The following is a 21,685-nucleotide window of genomic DNA, read 5'->3' as shown; positions in this document are numbered from 1 at the left end:
GTCCTCCCTGTTCCAGCTGGCCTCGGGCCCTGCAGGGCGGGGCTAAATGATGTCACTCGCGGAGCGCGTCAGCCCGTTCCGTGCAGAACTGGCGGGTCTGGTGCACCCGGCACCGGCGGTCTGGCGGCTTTGGCTACGCGTGACGTGTACTCGGAATGAACGGGCGAAATGCGACCATCGCGTGTCTGTAGTGAAGAGAACGGGCTGCCGGCAGTACGTGGAGCAGATCTCCCAAACACCCCAGAGCTCCTGCAGTGATTCCTTTGTTACAATACAAATTGTTTGTTGGGTAAATATTACATTTATTAGCGATTTATAACGAGCCACTGAGCCTTCTTGCTGATACTGCTTGTATCCCTGAGAGTAATGTTGATGTTCTCCTCTTCTATTTGTCGCTCTTGGGTATGAGTGTGCCAAATGATGGTAATGATATGACTGGGCATTAAAAAAAACTTGGAGACTCAAGGAAATTGGGAAATAAACAAGAAACGCACTTGGAACACGACACTGCACAATTCAGCCTTCTCTGAACTTTCATATTTTATTACACTTTCAGATGTGTACTGGAATACATATGCAATACATGTTTTTGTAGTTGAATACAGAAGTTTAAGTAATTTCAACCACAATAAAAGGCATAGAATCTAATTTAGCTTATGTACAACGTATAAATCTGAACATTTATAGCAGGGGAAAAAAGCCTTAAGTGGAGCTAGTAGCAACCAAAGGGAATGCATAGACATTTGAATGAAGTCATTCAGCAGTATACTTCAAAATCATTATTAGTTTTTTTAATAGAAATAACTAGAATACTTCAGGCCAGTTTGACCTTATTTGATGACAGGCTGTTTGTTTCATTTGCTTTTTTAATTAAAAAAAACTATTTCAGATGGATTCTCTTCATGTTTAAAAAATAAAGTTTAACAAAGGAGGCAGTCCACATCCACCCCTCTCTCCCCCTTTTCCCGTTGTTCCTTGTGTGACAGCCAATCAAAAGCAAGTCTACAAAAGCAGCCGAGTGAGGTGTGTGATCATAGCAGTGGGAGCTGTTACCTTCCCAGTACAAAGCAGGCTATAGAGGTGTTTAAAATGGCTGCCCTGAGCCAGTCAGCAGCATTTCTTCTTATCCACGTGCAGTACTCTGTTGCACCTGGGGCAGGTGTGGTAGGCGTCTTTGAAGAATTTTACGAAGAACGGGATCAGGCAGCAGCCAATCACCAACCTGAAACGACAAAAAAAAAAAAGGTTTTTAGATTGGTGGATTGTTCTGTTGTTTCGCTACAGAAACTTTTATTGGTGATCTGTGCTAGCCATATGTGCTAATTGTAACTTATTTAAAGAGCAATACTTTTGGGAAGACAATAGTCAAATTTGATTGACTGACTGACTACACTGGCTAGTTAACTGGCAGAAAAATTGATTTACTGACTGATTCAAATCATAGCAAGCTAGATCATTTGCACAGACCAAGTCACACTGACTGCACTATAACAACATACATTGTGCAGTTGTGCCACAAATCACTGGATGCTTGCCATTCCATGTCAGACCAGTGAGTAAATGTTAGGGGCATGGCAGACTCTTGAAACAAAAAACACATAAGGACTTATGACTCTTTCAGTCCAGAATCAGTAAGTATTTACAATGAGTAAAAACAAATATTTTTTTAATTGACCAAACTTTTTTTTAAAACATGGAGCATTTACTACCATATAAGATATTTAGTTAAGTTCAAACCAATTCTCAAAACGTGGGCCAATCTTTAAGTGTATTATGGTGATGCTGTGTTTTGATGTGATATACTGTTGTCATATGTACAGTGCTATTTGTTTGAATTACTGTCTTAATGCCTGGTTGGTTTGCATGCAGGCCATAACCAAATGTCCCTATAGCAAGATGTGCGTAATTCCATTCCTGAATGGCTAGTGTTTATGTGTGGGTTTTTGTTTCCACCACTTACTAAATGGTAAATGGACTGCATTTATATAGCGCTTTTATCCAAAGCGCTTTACAATTGATGCCTCGCATTCACCAGAGCAATTAGGGGTTAGGTGTTTTGCTCAGGGACACTTCGACATGCTCAGGGCGGGGGATTGAACAGACAACCCTCCGACTGCCAGACAACCGCTCTTACCTCCTGAGCTATGTCGCCCCTATGGCTCACTAAGCTAATTGGCTGTGTACATCAATGCTGGCTCATTTGTAAGCTGGGCCACAATAAAACGCTTCATACAGGGAAACAAAAACAGCCATCAGCTGCGATTTGTGATCTCATCCGTATATTTAGCTTGAATATATAGGTATGATTAAGCTAGCGAAAATATTCAGTTCAGGAGTTGATATGATATCCAGAAACAATTATGGTCTTCCTTTCTCACTCCTGGGATGCCCTGTTCCTCAGACGGCACTTGTAATCCCCGGACGGCAGCCAGTGACCCTTCTCACCCGCAGAGAATGAAGAGGATGCACATCAGCCAGGCGTAGGTCCCCACTTTGTAGGTCACGTTGGTCATGACCTGCGTCTGGCAGGACGTGCAGGTGGTCATGCCTGGCGAGCGGCCCAGCTCCATGTCATAGCTGACAAACTTCTGCTTGGGTTCAGCGTAGGCTGAAAAGGAGGAGGAGAGGGAGAGATTTCCTGGGTTACGATCCCGTCATCTGCTGAGATTACTCCACCCTGCACACTCTGTTTATCCAGAGAACAGCACAAATTGAGCATTTAAGAGCTGGAACACAACAGAAGCCAGCTGGCACCACGGCCCTCCAGAATGGAGTTTGAAATCCCTGATCTACAGAATTTGGTGAGGAATTAAGACAGTGGCTCTGAATTTGGTGAGGAATTAAGACAGTGGCTCTGAATTTGGTGAGGAATTATGCGAGTGGCTCTGAACCCTGGTTATAGAGACCAATCGACTGATTAATATTTTTCGTCCTCAACCAATTCAGACTCAAGAAACAAGGTGAGATGAGTCAATACTCAAAGTATTATCTAATACAATTAGTTTTACTTGGTCAATTAAGTACTAAATAGCATTCCCTGCAGCTCTCCAGGACCAGGGTTGGGGCCCACTGCTTTAAGGTGCTCCAGGGGAATGTTCAGTAACAGGACTAGGAAGTGCAAAACTTCTGATTTGTCATCATGAGGCAGTATGGAGCTTGTCCTGAACATCTCGTGCCGCTTGAGTACAGCAGGTTAATATGCGAGTATGTTTTTTCCAGAAAAATTAAGAATGGATTATGCCATCAGGGAAAGATGGCTCCCCTGACTGGTGCCAAGCCACGGCAAAGTACTCCATATAAAAACAGTGCTGCATACAGGGTTCGGAGGTACTGTCTGTTTTTCTCATTCAAATTTTTATGAACTGTAAAAAAAAAAAAAGTATTGTTCTGTGGGGATTTTTCGAATACTGAATTTGAATTGAAATTGCCGTTCATTTCCGGAAATGACTCCTCAATGGAGCTGACCTCCAAATGCTCCATACTATGTGTCCAGTTTGGCACCGGTAAGTAGACATTTCACTCTCTGCTTCAACATCATTTTAAACCCCCCACTTTGCTGATAGGAAACATAGCTTGGGCCAAAGCTTGCTTTAATTCACTGTGTTATTTGTTGTACTTCATGTAGGTGTCAATAGTCGGTGTAGAGGTTTGGTGCTCACTGTTGCCGCTTGTCTGCACTTGGTAACCATCCGAAATGGTGGATTCCGGTGGGTTGAAAGGGGTGTGCACATGGTAGACCTTGACACCGCTGCCTTGGCCCTCGGCTGTGGAAGTAGCAAATGTGAGTGAAGCATCAGAAAGTGAGAAGCACAGAGAGCCTGGTTGCTCACGGAAGGGGGGGGAGGGGGTCACGCATGTGTGTGAGGCTGGTTCACATGATTAGATTACAGTTAACCTGGTTTTAATACACATTCAAAGGTCAGATCTAGCTGTCTTTTGTTTCATAACAGCTAAAACAGTTGGTTAAAAACCACGTTACTTTACCATAATGCTATCTTGGTAAGTGGAAGAAGCTGTTTTTGCTGTTCCTGAGCATTCCATAGTTAAGATGAAAGGTTTTGTGCGACATGAACAATAAGAATGTTCTGATGACAAGTAACAAGCCTGTCTAGACTTGTCATTTCACCTGGTATAAAGTATAGAGATGGCGTATAATAGTATTTTACCTGTTACAGGTTAAGGTAAGTAGAGTAATGTGTTTACTTGGTTTAAGGTAAGTACAGTAGCACATTTACCTGATTTAAGGTAAGGGGGTACAGTAGCATGTCTTACTTTGTATAAGGTATGGAGGGGGAGCTTTGTCGCCTGAGCTTTCAGTGGCCATTGTCTTCCTCTGATGATTCTCTGAAAATGAATAATCAGTAGTTAAAAATTGCAATCTCCAGGCCACTGATCAACTTGTTTCAAGGTACAAATGGGATTCAAAGCTCTCTGACAAATTGAGAAAGGAAGAGAAGTATAAGGTAGGAGTTAAAGCCAGAACCCCAGTGGCCTCTGAAGGTGTATTTTGGACTTTCAGATAAAATACACCTTGTCTGATTTCCTCATTCTTGGTAATGTTCGGATTATTGACATTTATTACATATATGTGGCATATGCTACATGCCACACAAATTAATGATGGGAAAAGATGCATGAAATGCATGGAATTTCCAGTCAGCTGACGACTTTCATGCCAGACTCTTAAATCATGCCAACATCCACAAAGTAAGGCCCACACCAAAATAATAAAAATAATAATCATTCCTCCAAGTCCTAATCATCCAACCTAGTTATTTCCTTTTTGTCTTTCTCTGGTTCAAGTTTTTCCATCACCTGTATGGAACTGACAAACCTCTTTATATAAGAATCTGCCTGCTCTGAGGGAATTTAGCTCTTATCGGTTCATCAGATATGACATCCTTTGCCTTGACAATAATCAATGGGCTCCCTGGACAAGTTTCTGCAAGCACTCTACCGACTAACTACCCGTTTTTCAGCAGTTTAAGCTTAAATGTGATTGGCCCAGCCAAGTCATATGGCCAAGCATAAGTGTGACCCATTTCTAGTTCTGCACCTACAAAAACTAGACCGTGGGATTACAGCAGAGGGTTCCCAGAGCCCTGGGGGGTCTTTAAAGGTACTGTAGGGCATCCCTGGCCAGACTTGTATAAAATTAGATATTTTGGGACCTTTTTTGAAATATAACCCTTTTTAACTTTTTAACTTTTATGCCTTTATCCCACAAAATAAGAACAAAAGATAATAAAATAATTGTATTTTACTGAATAATTTTGGATATGGCGTGTGGCTATTCTCGTGTTGTCTTCTATTTTGTGTCTGTGTTTTTTTCTTTTTTCTTTTTTTTCTTTTTGAGGCGCATAGGTTGACCAGTCTAACTCATAGTGTTGAACACTCCCATGTGATATACAGGAATGCTGCTCCGTCACATATTTTTATGCCCTGTTCTCACTCTTCTCCGTTCTCAGTATAAACATAGGTGCTATCGTTATAAAGACGCAAAAAGTTATTTTAACTCACAGAACGGCTTTTCTGCATAGTCACAATTATTGCTTAATCTCAGTGCTGTATAGGTGTGACGTATTCAACCGGAGGATGGCATTTTGTGCCCTCGCAATATTTGTTTAATGATACCAACAATGGTTCTATGAAAACAATAAACTCGTGAAATATGTTAGGTTGGACGGACCTTGTATTCATCAAACAAGCACGTACGGCCTTGTCTTCTGAAGACTTTTCCAGGGGTGTCATTTCAGTTTTCAATTAACAGAATGCTATCTCAAAATAACTTTTACATCAAGAGATGTATGTTAAAAATAACGTAAAGATCGGATAGTTATGAGAATTGCCCACAGTACGCCTTAAATTTATTAAGAGATTGTGGAGATTGTATAACATTGGTTTTAAAATCCTTCGAAAATTCTCAACTTCCCACCAGCCGAGTTTGATTGCGCAAGATCATACATCATTTTTTAATTTAAAATGCCTCTGATCAACGAGTATGAGTACCGCGAGAATTTAATCTTTACAACAGACTTGAGACATGTAAGTACAAAATATTGTTAGCCAAGCATATCTCAAAATGGGATATGAAAAATACAATGGTCAATTAATAATAATTTTTTCTCCGGTCCACCTTGTCAGTCCTACTTTACCGGTTAGTACCTGCCCTTATGAGCCATCACTTTAAAACGTTTCCAAGCAGGTTTGTGTCAATTACGTGTTCGATGGAGCCGAGCCCGAAAAATTGGCCTTTTCAGCCGTCTGTAAGCTCCATAGGGCGGGCGCTTCCCAGGGTGCTGTCACCGGAGCAAGGTGTGGTACCTTGCGGAGATTCACCTGTCGCTCACCTTGGATAGGTGTATGAGGAAAAGGACACGGCGCGTTTGTGGGATTAAATCACGTTCAATCTAACAGCAACGCAAACTTAAATGATATAATGGTACAGGTGATCAGATATCCGTTTAAACTTTCTTAGTGACTGCTTCCTATTCTGGATTACCGACGGTAGTCCAAATTTTTTACCCAGGCATCTGTCCCAAACTCCAGAAAAACTATTATTACCCACTTAAAATTTCACCAATCACAGCAGCTGACTATTAAAGTATTATCAGTATTAAAAACATTTATTTTCTGATTTTAGCTTTTATACTTTATATGTCTATTTTGGTGTTTATAAACCATTAGGCTATTAAAAATAGCCTATTGACTTTTTTTAATACTGCAAAACTTTTGTTAAACGGCAGTAGGCTACATGTGGATAAAACGGTTTAGTATCCTACAACATAAACGTGAAAATAACTGTGTTAATGGTGATCCAATCCCTTAATAATATGAAAATAAATGATAATTCTTACCAGTAGTCACAGCGTCACAGCTCCAATTCGCACTAAATGAGTCTGGAAAAGTTGGTTCTTTTCTGCCAAAAGACATTCAAAACCCCGCCCTTTTCATTATCATAAATGTCGTCGCAACATGTTTATTCAGGTTATAATGGGATATGCATTCAGGTGTGTCAACGACTGGGCGTTACATGACAGCAAATGTCTCGTTTTGCTCTTTGTTCCTTGATCGTCTTCACCTTACATGCTTTGCAGGACTTTAGCGTTTCTGAAGAACCTGTTTCTAAAATCACAGTGCTCTCTTTCACGTGTGAAAGAAAGCAGCAGCTTTTCGATTGCATTAGCCTTTCTTGGAATATTTTCTGCATATGTCATTGGATTAAAAATGCCTACATATGTATATAGTGCAGTCTACATGTATATAGTGTATGCATGTATGTGTGTATGTATGTATGTATATATATATATATATACACGCCTGCTCGACCACTCCGCTCTGCAGCAGCAGGGCGCCTTGTACCCCCTCCCACCAGAGTAAAGGGATCACAGAGCTTATCCACCCTAGCTCCCCAGTGGTGGAACAAACTCCCTGTCCCTCTTCGAACCTCTCCCTCACTACCCATCTTCCACCGTGGTCTGAAGACACATCTCTTCTGACTATACCTGGACTAACTGCCACCACTCTGTATATCATTTCACTTCCCCCCCTTTCATAACACTCATGATACATGTACCCCATTCCAGCACATTTTGGTAATTTTCGTAAATTTGTATTTGTCCTAATATTGTAGCTTGTTCTTCTCCCTAGTTTGGCTTGACATAAGTTATCTCAGAATAGTGTTCACTGTGTGAACTAAACTGTGTTCTTGGCGAGAAATAGCTGTACGAATTGACTATCGTATCTTATTGAACCTGTGTTTTGTAGTTGTCCATAACCATGAAATGCACTTTTGTACATCGCTTTGGATAAAAGTGTCTGCCAAATAAATGTAATGTAATATATATATATATATATATATATATATATATATACAGTACTGTGCAAAAGTCTTAGGCACCCTAGATTTTTAAATATAATATATAGTATATATTTGGTCTTAAATGTTTATTTTTTGTTTTCTGCATTAGTGTGTCAGTAGAAAAGAGCAAATTTGAGATTTCCAAACATGAATTTTCCAAAAAATGAAATTTTACCGATACATTTTTGTATTTTGTTAAATAAAGTAATATTTTAAGTAATAGACTACTTTTCAGATAAAAACTTGATCAAGGGTCTCTTTGCGTTCTCAACACCATGAAATGTTGTATTTATGTTGAGTAGAGGAGCACTGCATGAAATATGGCAGCAGCACCTGAGGTGTGTCTCACCCAGGATTTGAACTTGCAAACCTTTGGCTACACACTCAGCTGTCTAAACATTATTCATAGTCCCCTTTTATAAAGCTTAGACGAATAAGCAAATTGTTGGCTTTTGGCAGTTATTTGACACATTACTATTAAACAAACCCCAGCTGACCTTAAAAAGGGATAAGTGTTTGCTGTAAGCATGGTTCTGTCAGATTATTTATATGCGTATTTATATGTTATATGTTGATGTGTTTTGTATTTAATATGTTTACTACATCAGAGTACTCAGAAACGAATTCATTTAGAATCAGAGAGGGTTATTTCTGTAGAATTTGCTTGTAATTGGACAATTATATCAATGTCACCAGAGGGGCTCTGATGCAGCCACCGTGGCATTGAATGGGCACTTCCGCCCTTAACATTGGCCGAGCTAAGAGGAGATGAGAGAGAGAGGGAGAGAGAGAGAGAGAGGGAGAGAGGGAGAAAGAGAGAGAGGGAGAGACAGAGAGAGAGAGAGAGAGAGTGTGGGTGGGGAGAGGGTGCGAGAGGGAGGGTGTGTCCGAGAACACAGATGGAGCTGCTTTCATTAAGGGTGTGGGCAGTCTGGGATGACTGACTTGCGTGTTTGCCCGGGGATTCACAAAGACTGCCGTCAGGCCTGTACGGCCGCATTCCCCAAGCCTCCATGTTGTTTTGTTTTTTTTCCCTGGCATTCCAATAATGAGAGCGTAGTTTCCGGTCTCCACTCGGGATAGGGACAGTCAGTGAAGCGGAACTAAGATTCCCCCCTGCTCCTTTTTTGTTGTTGACCCCAACACTTTGTTTCCACGTTCTTCTTCTTCTTCTTCCTTTTCCTCCAAAACTTCTTCCAGCAATCTTCCAGTCTCTTTTCTGTGTTCTTCATTCAGTGGATGTGGATTTGCAGAGTTCTCGCTGAATCTTTCACTCATTATTAAGTCTTAAACACAGACACTTATATTTATCTGTTCAGCCATCAGTTTACAGAATAGAGCATACAATGCAGTTTATAGAACAGAACCGTTTATAGAACACCATAGAATACAGTTTATAGAATAGAGAACACAATGATGGCACCTGAGCTTGGGAATTTATTGATACAGTTGTTCGTAACAATACTAAATCTGTTGAGACTAAAATGGTAAATGGTAAAATGACCATGAACTGTAAAACAATGCCACAGTGATAGGAGAATGATGCGTCATGACACAAAAATAGTGGTGCTACAATTAGATATCCTTTACGGGCTTGCTTGAACTAATCAAACAGGTTTTCTCGTCAAGACAAGTATGATGATTTGCTGAAATCAGTGACTTACTGGTAGCATCCTGGGAGCTACGCCCAATTTTGGTCTCATGAGGCCTCATTTCCTTATTATTACAGTGCTAAAATAAACACATGCTCACACACAGTTGCAGCATGTGTGTTATGGAGGTGTGTTGGAGGTGTCTTAAGAACTGACACGTTATGTGTTGTTTGTAACGCGTCTGTTTTGAGCGTGCACGTGCAGCTTTGGCAAGCAGACTGCAGGTGGGTCACTGCTGAACACATTGTCATATATATATATATATACATATATATATATATATATATATATATATATATATATATATATCACATAATTGGCAGAAGCATCATCCTGTATGGGGCCCATCCATACAGTGGAAGAGAAGAGCGCCTTAATGGTATGCGCCACCCAGGAGCCCCAGAGTTTCTATTTCACACAATAAAGGGGTGCTCCGCCTCCTCTTTCTTCTTTTCTTTGACAGTGTTGAGTTTAGCACCTCGTCTTTTACCTCGTCTGAAAGAACATGCTGAGGGAATCGCTGTTGGTCTACATGACCACTAAATGTGAGAACCCATACGCAGTGTACCCTCTCCACTGAATTACATGTACATTTTGTTGTGTGACATTGACATCATTTTTTATTATGCCTTTTCTCCCAAACTGTATGGGCCACTTATGCTCACACTCTAATGCTCATTGTGGCCTCTGTTGTTGATTCGGGAGAACCGAAGATAAGCCTGTGCTCTCCACCAAAGGATGTGATGTCACCGCCATTTTATTTTGCCCCACCGCTGTCAACAAGTCAGGCTGGCACAGATGTGAGCTGGATGAAGACGCTCTGTGCGCACCCTAACAGGTGGACAGCGAGTGCCATTTCAGCCAGCAGGGGTCGCTGGTGCCCAATGAGACATCATCGTCCTGGCTGGATGAAACCCTCCCTTTCTGGGTAAGGCGAGAGCTAATTGTGCATCACCCTGTGGGGTTACCGTCCACAGTCTGCACTGGCACGGTTAAAACTAAACATAGGGGCCCTTTTTTGCACTTGAACAGTGCCATAACAGGATAAGCCAAGGATATTCCATGATTTTATGCGACTGTGACCAGCAGCTTGGGTAGTAGGGCTGTAGTTGCTACGGTGTCATGGAGGAGGAAGGATTTCAGTCCGCAGTATACATCCATAACATAACATAACATAACATAACATAAAAAATTGATGAGAACAGGCCATTCACCCCAACAGTGCCCGCCATTTTCGTGACTAAATTGTACCTAGTGCTCTGATTACCTACAGACTAGATAGTATCTAACACCATATCAAGGCAGAGTTTCTGCCTGTGCTAAGTGACCTGGCAGGCTGTTCCACACATTGACAACTCTCTGCATGAAAAAATTCTGTCTAATGTCTGCATGGAATTTACCTTTTGATAATTTCCATTTATGTCCCCTCGTTCTACTAACAGAACTCAACCTGAAGAATCTCTTGTTGTTTACTTTATTAATACCCTTTATTAATTTAAAAGCCTCAGTAAAATTACCCCTAAGTCTCCTTTTCCTGACTTGGAAGTGATTAAGCAATCTTAAGTCTTTCCTCATAGCTCTTATCTTTCATACCAGGAATCAATTAGGTTTCTCTTCTTTGAACATTTTCCAGAGCCTCTGTATCTTCCTTGTAGTACAGTCCCCAGAACTGCACACAATACTCCAAGTGTGGTCTAACTAATGTATTGTATAAGATATACAATAAGTATACGATAAGTATAACTTCCTTGGATTTACACTCAATACTTTAGGCTATATATCCCAGCATTCTGTTGGCCTTTTTTTACTGCTACAGCAGAGTGCCTAGAATCTGAAAGGCTTTGATCAACCATTACTCCCAAGTATTTTAAAAACTGAGTACATTCAAATTTTGTTCCTCCCATAAAATAATCCTGCCTAATGTCTTTATTTCCCACATGCTGAACTTTACATTTATCTATATTGAATTTAATTTGCCATGTTTCCACCCACACTGTTCCCTGCTCAGATAATATACCTCCTACTACTCCTCTTTGTTCTCTCCCCAAATCCACTCTGAAATACATCCTCTAATTCCTACTGTCTTCATTTTGCTAACAGGTCTCTCATGTGGTACTTAATCAAAAGCTTTTTGGAAATCTAAATATATAATATCTTAAGTCTTGTTATTGTCAAAACACTTGGTAGCTTCTTCAAAGAATACCAGAAGGTTTGTCAAGCATGACTTTCCCTTGCGAAAACCATTATGGTTATCCCTTAGGATGTTATTATTTTCAAGAAACACTCCTAACTTCTCTTTAATGATAAATTACAGTATTTTACATGATGTGCAAGTTAAACTGACAGGCCTGTAGTTTCCTGGATCAGTATGGTCTCCTTTCTTATATATTGGTATTATATTACCTGGCTTCCAGTCCTCAGGTATTTCACCAGTTTCTAAAGACTGTCTAAAAATACCTGCCAGTTTTTTCAAGATGATCTCACCTAACTTTTTGAGTATGCTTGGATATATGTCGTTAGGGCCTCCTGCCTTATTTGTCTTTAGTTTATGTAATGTATCCAGTACTTCTTTATCCTCTATCTCAATATCTGCTAAGACATTCTGAGTACTGGATATGACTGCCATTCTATTAGTAACCTCTTCTCTGGTAGAACTCTCAACGGTGACCTCACTGCTGAATACTAACGTGCAGTGTACCTGCCCCTACTGCACGTGAAGTACACTTTTCCCAGGTTGATGGCTGCAAATCCCAGCAGGTGTGCTGTGGACTGTACCTCTATAAAAGCGCACCCATCAATGAAGGATCGTCATTAACCAGCCAAAGAGCCATAAACAAAGCTACAGGTTCTGAAATTTCAGTGTGTTTTTAACTAGCAAACAAGTACAGCTCCATTCCTACCAGACCACTGAACCTGAGACGGCAGAATTCCAGAAGTGGCACCGCAAAATTCCCGGTGACAGGGTCACACCCACAGTTTGGTGCTAGGCTAAGGGTGACCTATCAGCATTAGAAAATAGAGTTGCTGCCAACATTACATTACAAAATATTTTATTTGGCAGACGCTTTTTATACGAAGTGATGCGTAATATAAGCGAAGCAGGTCACCCTTCTGCAGCAGTGCGGAGTGGTGGAGCTGGTGTGTAGGGCTGTATTATGTCCTGTAGGTAGGGAACGGGGGGCTATCTGGTTGGCTGATGTGTAGGCCAGAGTCAGGACTGGACTCTGAACCTGACCCTGGCAGCAAACTGTGACTGGAAATTCAGTCCAATACTTGGCTAATGTACAATAGCTTAATTATGCCATTGTGAAGTTTAATGAGTTGCATGGCATTATAGATTATGCAAAAACCAATTATACCATGTAAAACCTGATTAGCATTTTAACACCATGTCACAAAAGACAGGAGGTTCTCAAACTTCTTTCATTGCAAGTCTAGTAACAAAAAAAAAAGATTGTTTGTGAAATACGGAACTAAGGCTCAAACTACTCGTCAGGCAATTGTTCAGTATTCTTACACCTGTACAGACTTACATGGCTGGTTCTAGGTATAGGTGGTAAGGGCCTGGGGTACCAGCTGTCTGGATGAAGGGAAATCCCCCCCCCCCAACCCCATGGCAGCAGAAAGGCTAGCGCTGTGTCTGTGCATGTATAAACCTGAACACGCACACAGACATACACAGTTTCTTTCCTACAATATTGAGAAAAAGGCTTTAGTCTCAAATGGTTTAACCAAGATGAATAAGGGTCATATCGACATAGCTCTATATAGACCTGAAAAGTCCTTTGGTCAGAGGTTAACACTGTTATTTTTTCGCACAATTTCTTCTTTCAGTGTGCTTAAATGGCTGGTGGTATCCTTGCGTTGCCATTTATTGACACCAGGGGGCATTATATGCGTGATCATGAGATCAAATTCTGCAATTCATTCGGTGCGAAACAAAAGATAAAACTGGCTTTGGTTTAGTGATGTGCTGAGTAAATCAGGAAATGTGATAACGTGTTGACTGATCGTAAAGTTGCAGTGGAACAATAGGGGTAAATCTCTACATATGGCTCAAAATATTGGCATGAGTCAGTCACGTGCGCGCACTGTAATTGGTTGGTGTCCGTAGTACACCATTCATATTATCTGTAGAGTTAAAATCTCTACTGCAGTGCACAGGTAGCACAGGTAGCTTTTGGTTCTCATCGTGCTAATTGTTTTTAGTCAGTTGCTCTAAACTTTAGCGATTTCTGTGCCCCTGTGTAATTTATGTTAATACCTGCTAATACTCAAGGGTAACTTACAAGATCAGGACCCTCGAAACTGGACCTTACAATGTTCTGGTTACAAGCATAGTTCCTTTAACACACAAGTGTTCCTGAAATAAATTTATGGACACTCTCAAATAGGATATTAAGTTAATAATATTCAACACCCTTTCTGTGTTACTAATTTTGTGTTACTTTTAATACATTTTGTGTCAAAGTTACTACGTTTGTATTATAAATACACATTTTTTGTGTCACAAAGGGAGCCTTTTTAACACAGACTGTTGAAAGTAACACACAATGTGGGGCACAATGTGTGTTTTAAATATTGTACGTCATGTGTTTTTTTAACACATCTGTTTTGAGGGTGTATTTCTACAACACAGGTTGGTTTTTGTTAGGCTTTTGTTTATGTTCTTACTTCTGATTGTAGACATGGTAAAATCTGAGAGAGAGTGACGCAATTTCACAATTTGTATTTTCTTCAGTTGCTAATTTAATGTAAAGAGTCAATATTTTTAATAACTATATGTTTAGGGTACAATTTGTATGTTTAAGATTAGAGTGTGGCTTCCTTGAGGCATGCTGATGTTGGAATGGGTAGCTGTCTGTCCCCCACCCCTGAACCTAGGAGGCAATTTTCACTGTGAGGGTCCTGCTGGTCAAATAAAAATACCACCTTTGCACCCTCACCCCACACTCCCCTGCCCCCAAGCCCCCATCACCCCCAAAAATATCTCTGTAATCACAGCTTTGACTGACAGGGGTGGCCAGGCCAGGCTAGAGTCAGTACTTACCCAGTGTTCAAAGTATAATGCTCTGTCATGTGAATGATTCCTATGTGCGTAGGCTAAGCCTGCTCTTTCTGTTGGCGTGCGCGCGTGTGAATGATTTCGTTATTTGAACAACCAATTGGTGCACAATTCCTTTGACAAAGAGGGCTTTTGAATTATCTAGGGCATCTATTATCTGTGATAGTCCTGGGTACTATCATGTTTCAAAGCTCTGTTCCATTCTGCTAAAAAGAAGACACAGATCTCTGTATTTATAATATCTATATATTATGTCGTTTATGTGCCTATGCAAATATCATATGTATTTCATTTTTGAGCCTTTAACACACTCCACGTTTGAAAGAAAGGAAGGCTGTCATCTGAATGAACATCTGTTATTGCGAGTATATTTGTGGAGATGTGGGGTGTCTGCTAAAAACATCAGGCAGAGGGACTGCTACCTTCCCCCAACCTGACCCCTCCCCCCCCTCAGCCCCCCTCAGCCCCCCTCAGCTCCCACCTCTGGGGTGACCTGAACACACCCCTTTTTGGAGACTGGTGAAGTGGGGAGCACCACCCCTCTCTGCACTAGAGTGGGGCTAAATATAAAAGGCCTGCCCCACCGGCTTCCTGTCAACGTCTGCTGCACCCCCGGACAGGACAGAGGTCCTCCAACATGAACGTACCCCAAGCATGGACCGGCCTCCTCCTCTTCCTCACTGCGAGTCTCTGTGCCCAGACCACCGATGGCCAAGCAGCCCCACCCCTGGCACTCAGGAAGCCTTTCTTTGAGAGGCTCAGACGCCTAGATGAACAGGTGAGTCCTGCCCTGGATCATAAAGAAACACTGAGATTATGCAGAGAGCACAGAGAGAATACAGTGAGATTACACAGAGAATACAGTGAACATTCAGAGAGAACACAGAGAGAATACAGTGAGATTACACAAAGAATGCAGAGAGAACACAGAGAATACAGTGAGAATACTGTGGGAATGCAGAGAGAATACAGAATACCATGAGAATACAGAGGCGTAAAAATGTCTTAGGTTATGTTTGCAAGTGGGGGCTTTACCATATTTATGTTATGTAAAATAAACTAATATAATGTGGAATAGTAATGGGTTGGCTTCAGTTCCAATTTCAGTCAATAATGGAAATGAGCTGTAATTTAATGAAGGAATTGAAAAAAAGTCCATAAATTTCTATGAAGCTACTTCAGCTAATGGATTGAATGCCCATATCATATGACCTAATATAATAAATAACACAGTGCAAGCTCAGAAAGTTTCCACTGCTTTCTGAAACTATTGTAATGTGAAGTGGTTTGACAGCCTTTCATTCTTCTGAGGATGTATTTTTCTTTTCTAAGAAAAGGTCAGGAGGGTGTAGCAGTTTCGGCGCCAGCGCAATAAAAAACAACATTTCATATTTTGCACTGAAACGAAAGATCTAGACCCAAGGCTGCGGCTGAAATTAATTTCATTTTTAAAAAAGTTAGTTGTGACTGCTGATTTCATGCACTGAAAACTAGCGATGGCAAAGTGAGGTTTCATGCAACCAAAAAAAGGGCAGGGCTACAAAACATTTTTGGCGACTCACGGGTTTGAAGGCATAATTGTGTGCTGCTCTTGTGAACCAGCCCTTTCGCACAAACAAGTCCATGATTGACAGCTCACTGTACTGTAGCTCCATCCATTGCAGACTTCAGGAAGTCTTGACGTCCCATTACTAGTAATGGCCTCCTGGCCAGTGCAGAAGGGACATCTCAGGTGTGTGGATCTGCCGTCCACCTGCGTGTGTTTTTCATTTTGTCGTCTGCTCCACAGTTCAGAAGGTTCCAGGAGATGACCCTCACTCAGCTCCAGGGCATCGCGGAGAACTACAACATCTCCTACAACATCGACGCCCGCTTCCAGCAGCTGGCCGAGCAGCAGCAGAACCTCTCCGACTCCCTGGCGGCCTTCCAGGCCTCCGCCGCCAGCGACCTGGGCAGCCTGAAGCTGTGGACCAAGAAGCTGCAGAAGAAAACCGAGAGGCTGGACCTGAAGGTGAGCGAGCTGGAGCAGACCCTGGAGGAGAGCTCCAGACGCGCGCCCAGTCCGGGGGAGAGTCCCGAGGAGCAGGGGGCGAGGATCTCCAACGTCACGCAGGAGCTCCAGGAGCACAGGGCCCGCCTCGATGTCATCACAGCCGACCGGGACGAGGTTCGAGGGGGTCTGCGGGAGCTGAGGGAGTCTTTAGGGAGGCAGGAGTCCAGGATGGTGCAGCTGGAGGAGCAGGTGAGGAGCACTCTGCAGCAGGGCCGCGCCTCTCTCCCCGGGCCTCGTGAGGACGAAATCGAGTCCAACTTGACCCCCCAGGACCTGGGCCCCAGGGCCATGGCGACAGGGCGGGGGCACGGGAGCCCCAAGTTCAGTGCCAAGCTCCAACTGAAACACTCCAAGGGGATGAAGGCAAAAGAGGGCCTGAGGGTGCACCATGAGCCCCCCCAAAAGGAGACCGAGCCCCAGCCCCTCCCCTACCCCCAGGAGGAACCATTAGAGCTGTGGGATCAGCCGCAGCCCGATTCCCAAAAAGAACCAACAGACATATGGGACTCACCCCAGCCCCGCCCACAAGAGCAACCAATAGAAATTTGGGAACAGTCACTGCCCCACCCCCAATCGGAACCAAAGGAAATCTGGGAGGAGTCACAGCTCCGCCCACACGAGGAATCAGTAGAAATTTGGGAGCAGTCACAGCCCCGCCAACAAGAGGAACCAATGAACGTTTGGGAGCAGTCACAGCCCCGCCCACAAGAGGAACCAATGGAAATTTGGGAGCAGTCACAGCCCCGCCCACAAGAGGAACCAACGGAGTGGGAAATGCCCCACCAGCAGGAGGAGCTGAGAGACGTGCTGGATTTACCTCAGCTTCCGCTGAGACACAAGATCCCTCAACATCCACATGTGACCAAGAACACAGGCACGAGTATGTTACCCCTCAGTTACCCCTCCAGCATACATACACACTGACACACAAACATTTATTTCAAATATATTCTCAGGTGTATTTCACACTTTGTGATATATTACTTGGGATAATATGGGAGTCAAATATTATTGGCAAAAACCATAAGTTAGATTGTTACTGTGAACTGAGAAATCATGCAAGGGATTGTGTCCTTAAAAAAAATCTGTAGCAGGAGTCAACACCCTCACCCTTTCTTTGTTTAGTACATCAAAACCAGTTAAACATTTTCAATAGAAAAAAATGAGATGGTTGAGACTCAACCATCTTTTGAGTCTTGAGATGAGACTCAAAGATGGGTTTTCAAATACACATCTTGCAGAAACATTTTGGCTTTGTCACATTCAGTGTGTGGAACTGAAAAAGACTGCAAAATGCATTTGTCTTTTTCTCATCAGGTTTTTTTAAAATAAATTCTAGTCCCTTGTAGGAGGAGGGAGGTTCTAGTTTCAGTTAAAACAGAGCTACTAATCAGCAAAGTTAATATATGAGCTTGTCGATTAGCTATAGAAAAAAAACATTTCTCATTTGACAGACATATCCTCATTCTTGCTTTTCAAAAACTGGAGATGATTGAGGGCCCCTGGAATTGCATTAGCGAAATAGAAGGGTTACATAAGACCAAGGAACCGGCTGAAATACCAGCTAAAGCTACACTAAACAAATGCAAAAGCAGACAGAAGATTTCCACAATGTCTTGGACTTGCATAATTGAAATACCACACGACACACAGTCTCCATTCACCAAAGCAGGCGAGAAGGCGAGAGCTGTACTTGGTGAAAGGGCATACAGTGGTCTCAATGGTACACTTGGCAATTATGGTCACATCTGAGAAACATGTTTGGAGGAGTCCCTTTATATCAAATTTTTAAATCACCCCCAGTTATCCTGTACTGAAAAAATCCTGTGGGTTTTTGCTTTTGAAATAGAAAATAAAACCCCTTGGAAAGTTTTTGTTTGGCCAAAGCAAGTGCTCAGCCAGCGGAACATTTTCCTTGGAATTCTTTAAAAAACTGTACAGTTTATATGTTTCAGTGAAAAGAGGAAAAGTTAGGAGCTCAGTCGGATACAGAGAAGTTATGGAATCAACTACCCTCCCCTTCTATCTGCGCATATTTAAAATATAAACAGAAATTAATCACTAAAGACTGTATGAGTGCATTGTCTTGTGTACAAAGGTGTAAGGGGACAATGGTGTACAAAGGAGAAAAGTGTATATTAAAGTACTAGTGTACTAGTGTTTACCTGTTTAATGATACTCAAAGATGCAAATTCACCTTTGATCACTTTTTAAAGAATGTGAGACCGACTTGGTGTGTTGAAAGGCAGGCAGCTTCAGGTCTTTTTTTGGCACCCTTGTAAAGTACTGATGTTTCAGCTTGCTACGCCCATACTACAGCTTCAGTAAAATCACCAGCTGTTTTACACATGCCACCCACTAAGGTGCTGCTGAACTATATTTCCATTAACAGCTCAGTAGACCCAGGATGTGTATGTGTGGCATACATAATGACAAGGCCGCTGACGACAGAGGGACACTGATTCAGGCCAGAATTAGCCTCCACCGGTGGCTCTTGGGGGTTGAGTTTCATGGCCAGGTCCTTTGGTTTGATTTACACGCCAACGTTGGGGAGAGAAGGGTGGGTGGTGGAACCAGACACATTGTATTCCTACAGAAGCTGGAAGAGACTCTGTAAATTGTGGAAGGAATGATTCTGTCTGTTATGGTGAAAAATGTTTCAAATCTTGTCAGGTTGCACCACAATTTTTATATATTCTTTTGTGAATAATTACCTAGTATTAAAAAAGGACAACAAAACTGCAGCTTTGAGTTGAGTACCAACAGAACCACGGAAGTCCTAACAGACTCTTCCTGTCCTGATAGAATTTAATACTATTTAATTTAATTACAGTATTTCATTTCATGAGTCTTCTAGAATTCTGCATTTCCCTGTTAGATGTCTGTCATATCACTGGGAGTTCATTGGTGTATGTGTCTTATTGTTGTTTTGCCATTTTGTCATCTTGACAGCCTGCAACGTGAAATCTTCCCTGACCTTCCCCTCCGCCTCCACCCACAACTACGTCACCTTCAAGAAGGGGTTTGCCACCGGCGTTCACGAGTTGTCCGTCTGCACCTGGCTGAGGGTGGGAGCGGGGGCGGGGTACATCGGCACGCTCCTGTCCTACGCTACCGAGGACAACGACAACAAGCTGGTGCTCTACGGACGCAACTCCACCCGCCGGGGGAGCCTGGATTTCGTGATCGGCGACCCGGTGTACCGCGAGCTTCCCGTAGAGGGCATGCTGGACGGGAACTGGCATCACCTGTGCGTGGTGTGGTCGTCCATCGAGGGCCGGTTCTGGCACTACACCGACCGGCGGCTGACGTCGACGGGCTCCCGGTTCAGGAAGGGCTACGAGATCCCAGCAGGAGGCGCCGTGGTGCTGGGGCAGGAGCAGGACGCGGTGGGCGGGGGGTTCGACGAGGCGGAGGCTTTCGTGGGCTCGCTCGCCGGCTTTGCTGCGTGGGACAGGGCGCTGAGTCCCGGCGAGGTTTCGGAGGTGGCCACAGGGAGGGGCCTGCCCAGGGGGGCCGTCCTCACGCTGGACGACATCCGCCAGCCCAATGGCGACGTGCGGCTCGTACGCTGCGACTGCTTGGAGCAATGCCCCTGACTCTGAACAATCTGTACACAGCTGAAAAGGCCTAGTTGGGTGATGCCAGTGCATGCTGTGTGTATGTGTGTGTGTGTGTGTCTGTGTGTGTGCTTGTGCCTGTGCGTATGTGTGTGTGTGTGTGTGTGTCTGTGTGTGTGTCTGTGCGTATGTGTGTGTGTGAGTATGTGTGTGTTTGCTTGCATGTGTGTGGTCTTAACCTTACTAAAATTTGGACCACAGGGAACTGGGAGAATTTTGCCTTGCTCCAGTCATTGTCAGTTCAAATTTCCCATTCTCATATGACCAACATGCCAAAGAAGAGCTAGCAGGTTAACAAAAACTACTGAATCCAGGAAAGACCTTTTATTTGTGATACAGTTTTTTGTGTGCTGAAAATGTCCCACGTGTGAATGTCTGTGGATGATGATGTTGAGTTGCTTTTTCTCACTGAAAATATTTGTAAAAGGAGTCCTTAAACATGTCTTTATATTAAACTTACTTGTATTAAGATTACTGGTCTTGTATCAAAAATGCATATTCCCTCGATTTCTTCTTCTGTTACTCTGTCAAAAAGATCTTCACCCATTAACAAAGTATTTTTTAAAGCAATACAATGCTGCTACTTAATATCATGTTCCTTTAAAGAACATGAAATCCCCATGTTTGAAAGAAAGACTTATATATTGATAACATTTTATTTCCTAGTTTGCTGTTACTGTATAAAAAAAAACCTTTTTCATGAAAAATACAGCTTACATGTACGATTAACTATAGGAAAAGCTTTTGTGAGGGATGCAGATTTTCATTCATTCATATGGGTAGTGATGTTGAAATGAAAAATAAACATATTTTTTCACAGTCACTATGTGGTGTTATGTTTCATTATGTAACTTCAATAAAGTAAATAAATGATCTTGATGATATTGTTATAAAAACAGCTCTCAAACCTGGACATGCTGTGTGCAGTGGCAGGCATAATACAGTCCCCTCCAGAAGTATTGGAACAGCAAGGTCAATTCCTTTGTTTTTGCTATACACTGAAGACAATTGAGTTTGAGGTCAAAAGATGTACATGAGATGACACATCCGAATTTCAGCTTTTATTTCCTGGTATTTTTATCTAGATTCGTTAAACAGCTTAGAACATATCACCTTTTGTATCAGACAACCCAATTTTTAGGTGAGCAAAAGTATTGGAACATGTGACTGACAGGTGTTTCTTGTTGCCCAGATGTGTCCTGTTAGATTGATTGATTAAACAATAAATAGTTCTGAATGTCTACTCTTGGTTTTAGCCTTGGGTTTTGCCTGTGAAAACTGCATTTGTGTTATAAAAGATAAACTAACATGAAGACCAGAGCGCTGTCTTTGGGAGAAAAGCAAGCTTAGAAAAGAGGGGAAATCGATCAGAGCCATTGCACAAGCATTGGGGATAGCTTGTACGACAACTTGGAATGTCCTGAAAAAGAAAGA

General features: G+C 42.4%; 2 protein-coding genes across 2 annotated transcripts; one reads left to right on the top strand and one right to left on the bottom strand.

The window, feature by feature from the left end:
- Positions 1–510: 510 nt before the first annotated feature.
- si:ch211-157c3.4 (uncharacterized protein LOC561592 homolog) lies at positions 511–6,902 on the bottom strand. Its single transcript, XM_035397992.1, has 5 exons — positions 6,858–6,902; positions 4,273–4,344; positions 3,660–3,764; positions 2,446–2,608; positions 511–1,222 (listed from the first exon to the last, which is right to left on the bottom strand). Exons 2-5 carry the CDS (start codon positions 4,322–4,324, stop codon positions 1,108–1,110), a joined length of 435 nt encoding a protein of 144 aa, XP_035253883.1. The 5' UTR covers positions 4,325–4,344; positions 6,858–6,902; the 3' UTR covers positions 511–1,107.
- Positions 6,903–15,185: 8,283 nt separating this feature from the next.
- On the top strand, positions 15,186–21,061 carry LOC118216376 (pentraxin-4-like). Its single transcript, XM_035397463.1, has 3 exons — positions 15,186–15,356; positions 16,368–17,511; positions 19,584–21,061. Exons 1-3 carry the CDS (start codon positions 15,216–15,218, stop codon positions 20,228–20,230), a joined length of 1,932 nt encoding a protein of 643 aa, XP_035253354.1. The 5' UTR covers positions 15,186–15,215; the 3' UTR covers positions 20,231–21,061.
- The last annotated feature ends 624 nt before the right edge of the window (positions 21,062–21,685 follow it).

Source organism: Anguilla anguilla, chromosome 17, assembly GCF_013347855.1.
Source record: "Anguilla anguilla isolate fAngAng1 chromosome 17, fAngAng1.pri, whole genome shotgun sequence".
Lineage (NCBI taxonomy): Eukaryota > Metazoa > Chordata > Actinopteri > Anguilliformes > Anguillidae > Anguilla > Anguilla anguilla.
The sequence above is the reverse complement of the archived record's forward strand: the minus strand, read 5'-3'. Positions and strand labels throughout refer to the sequence as shown.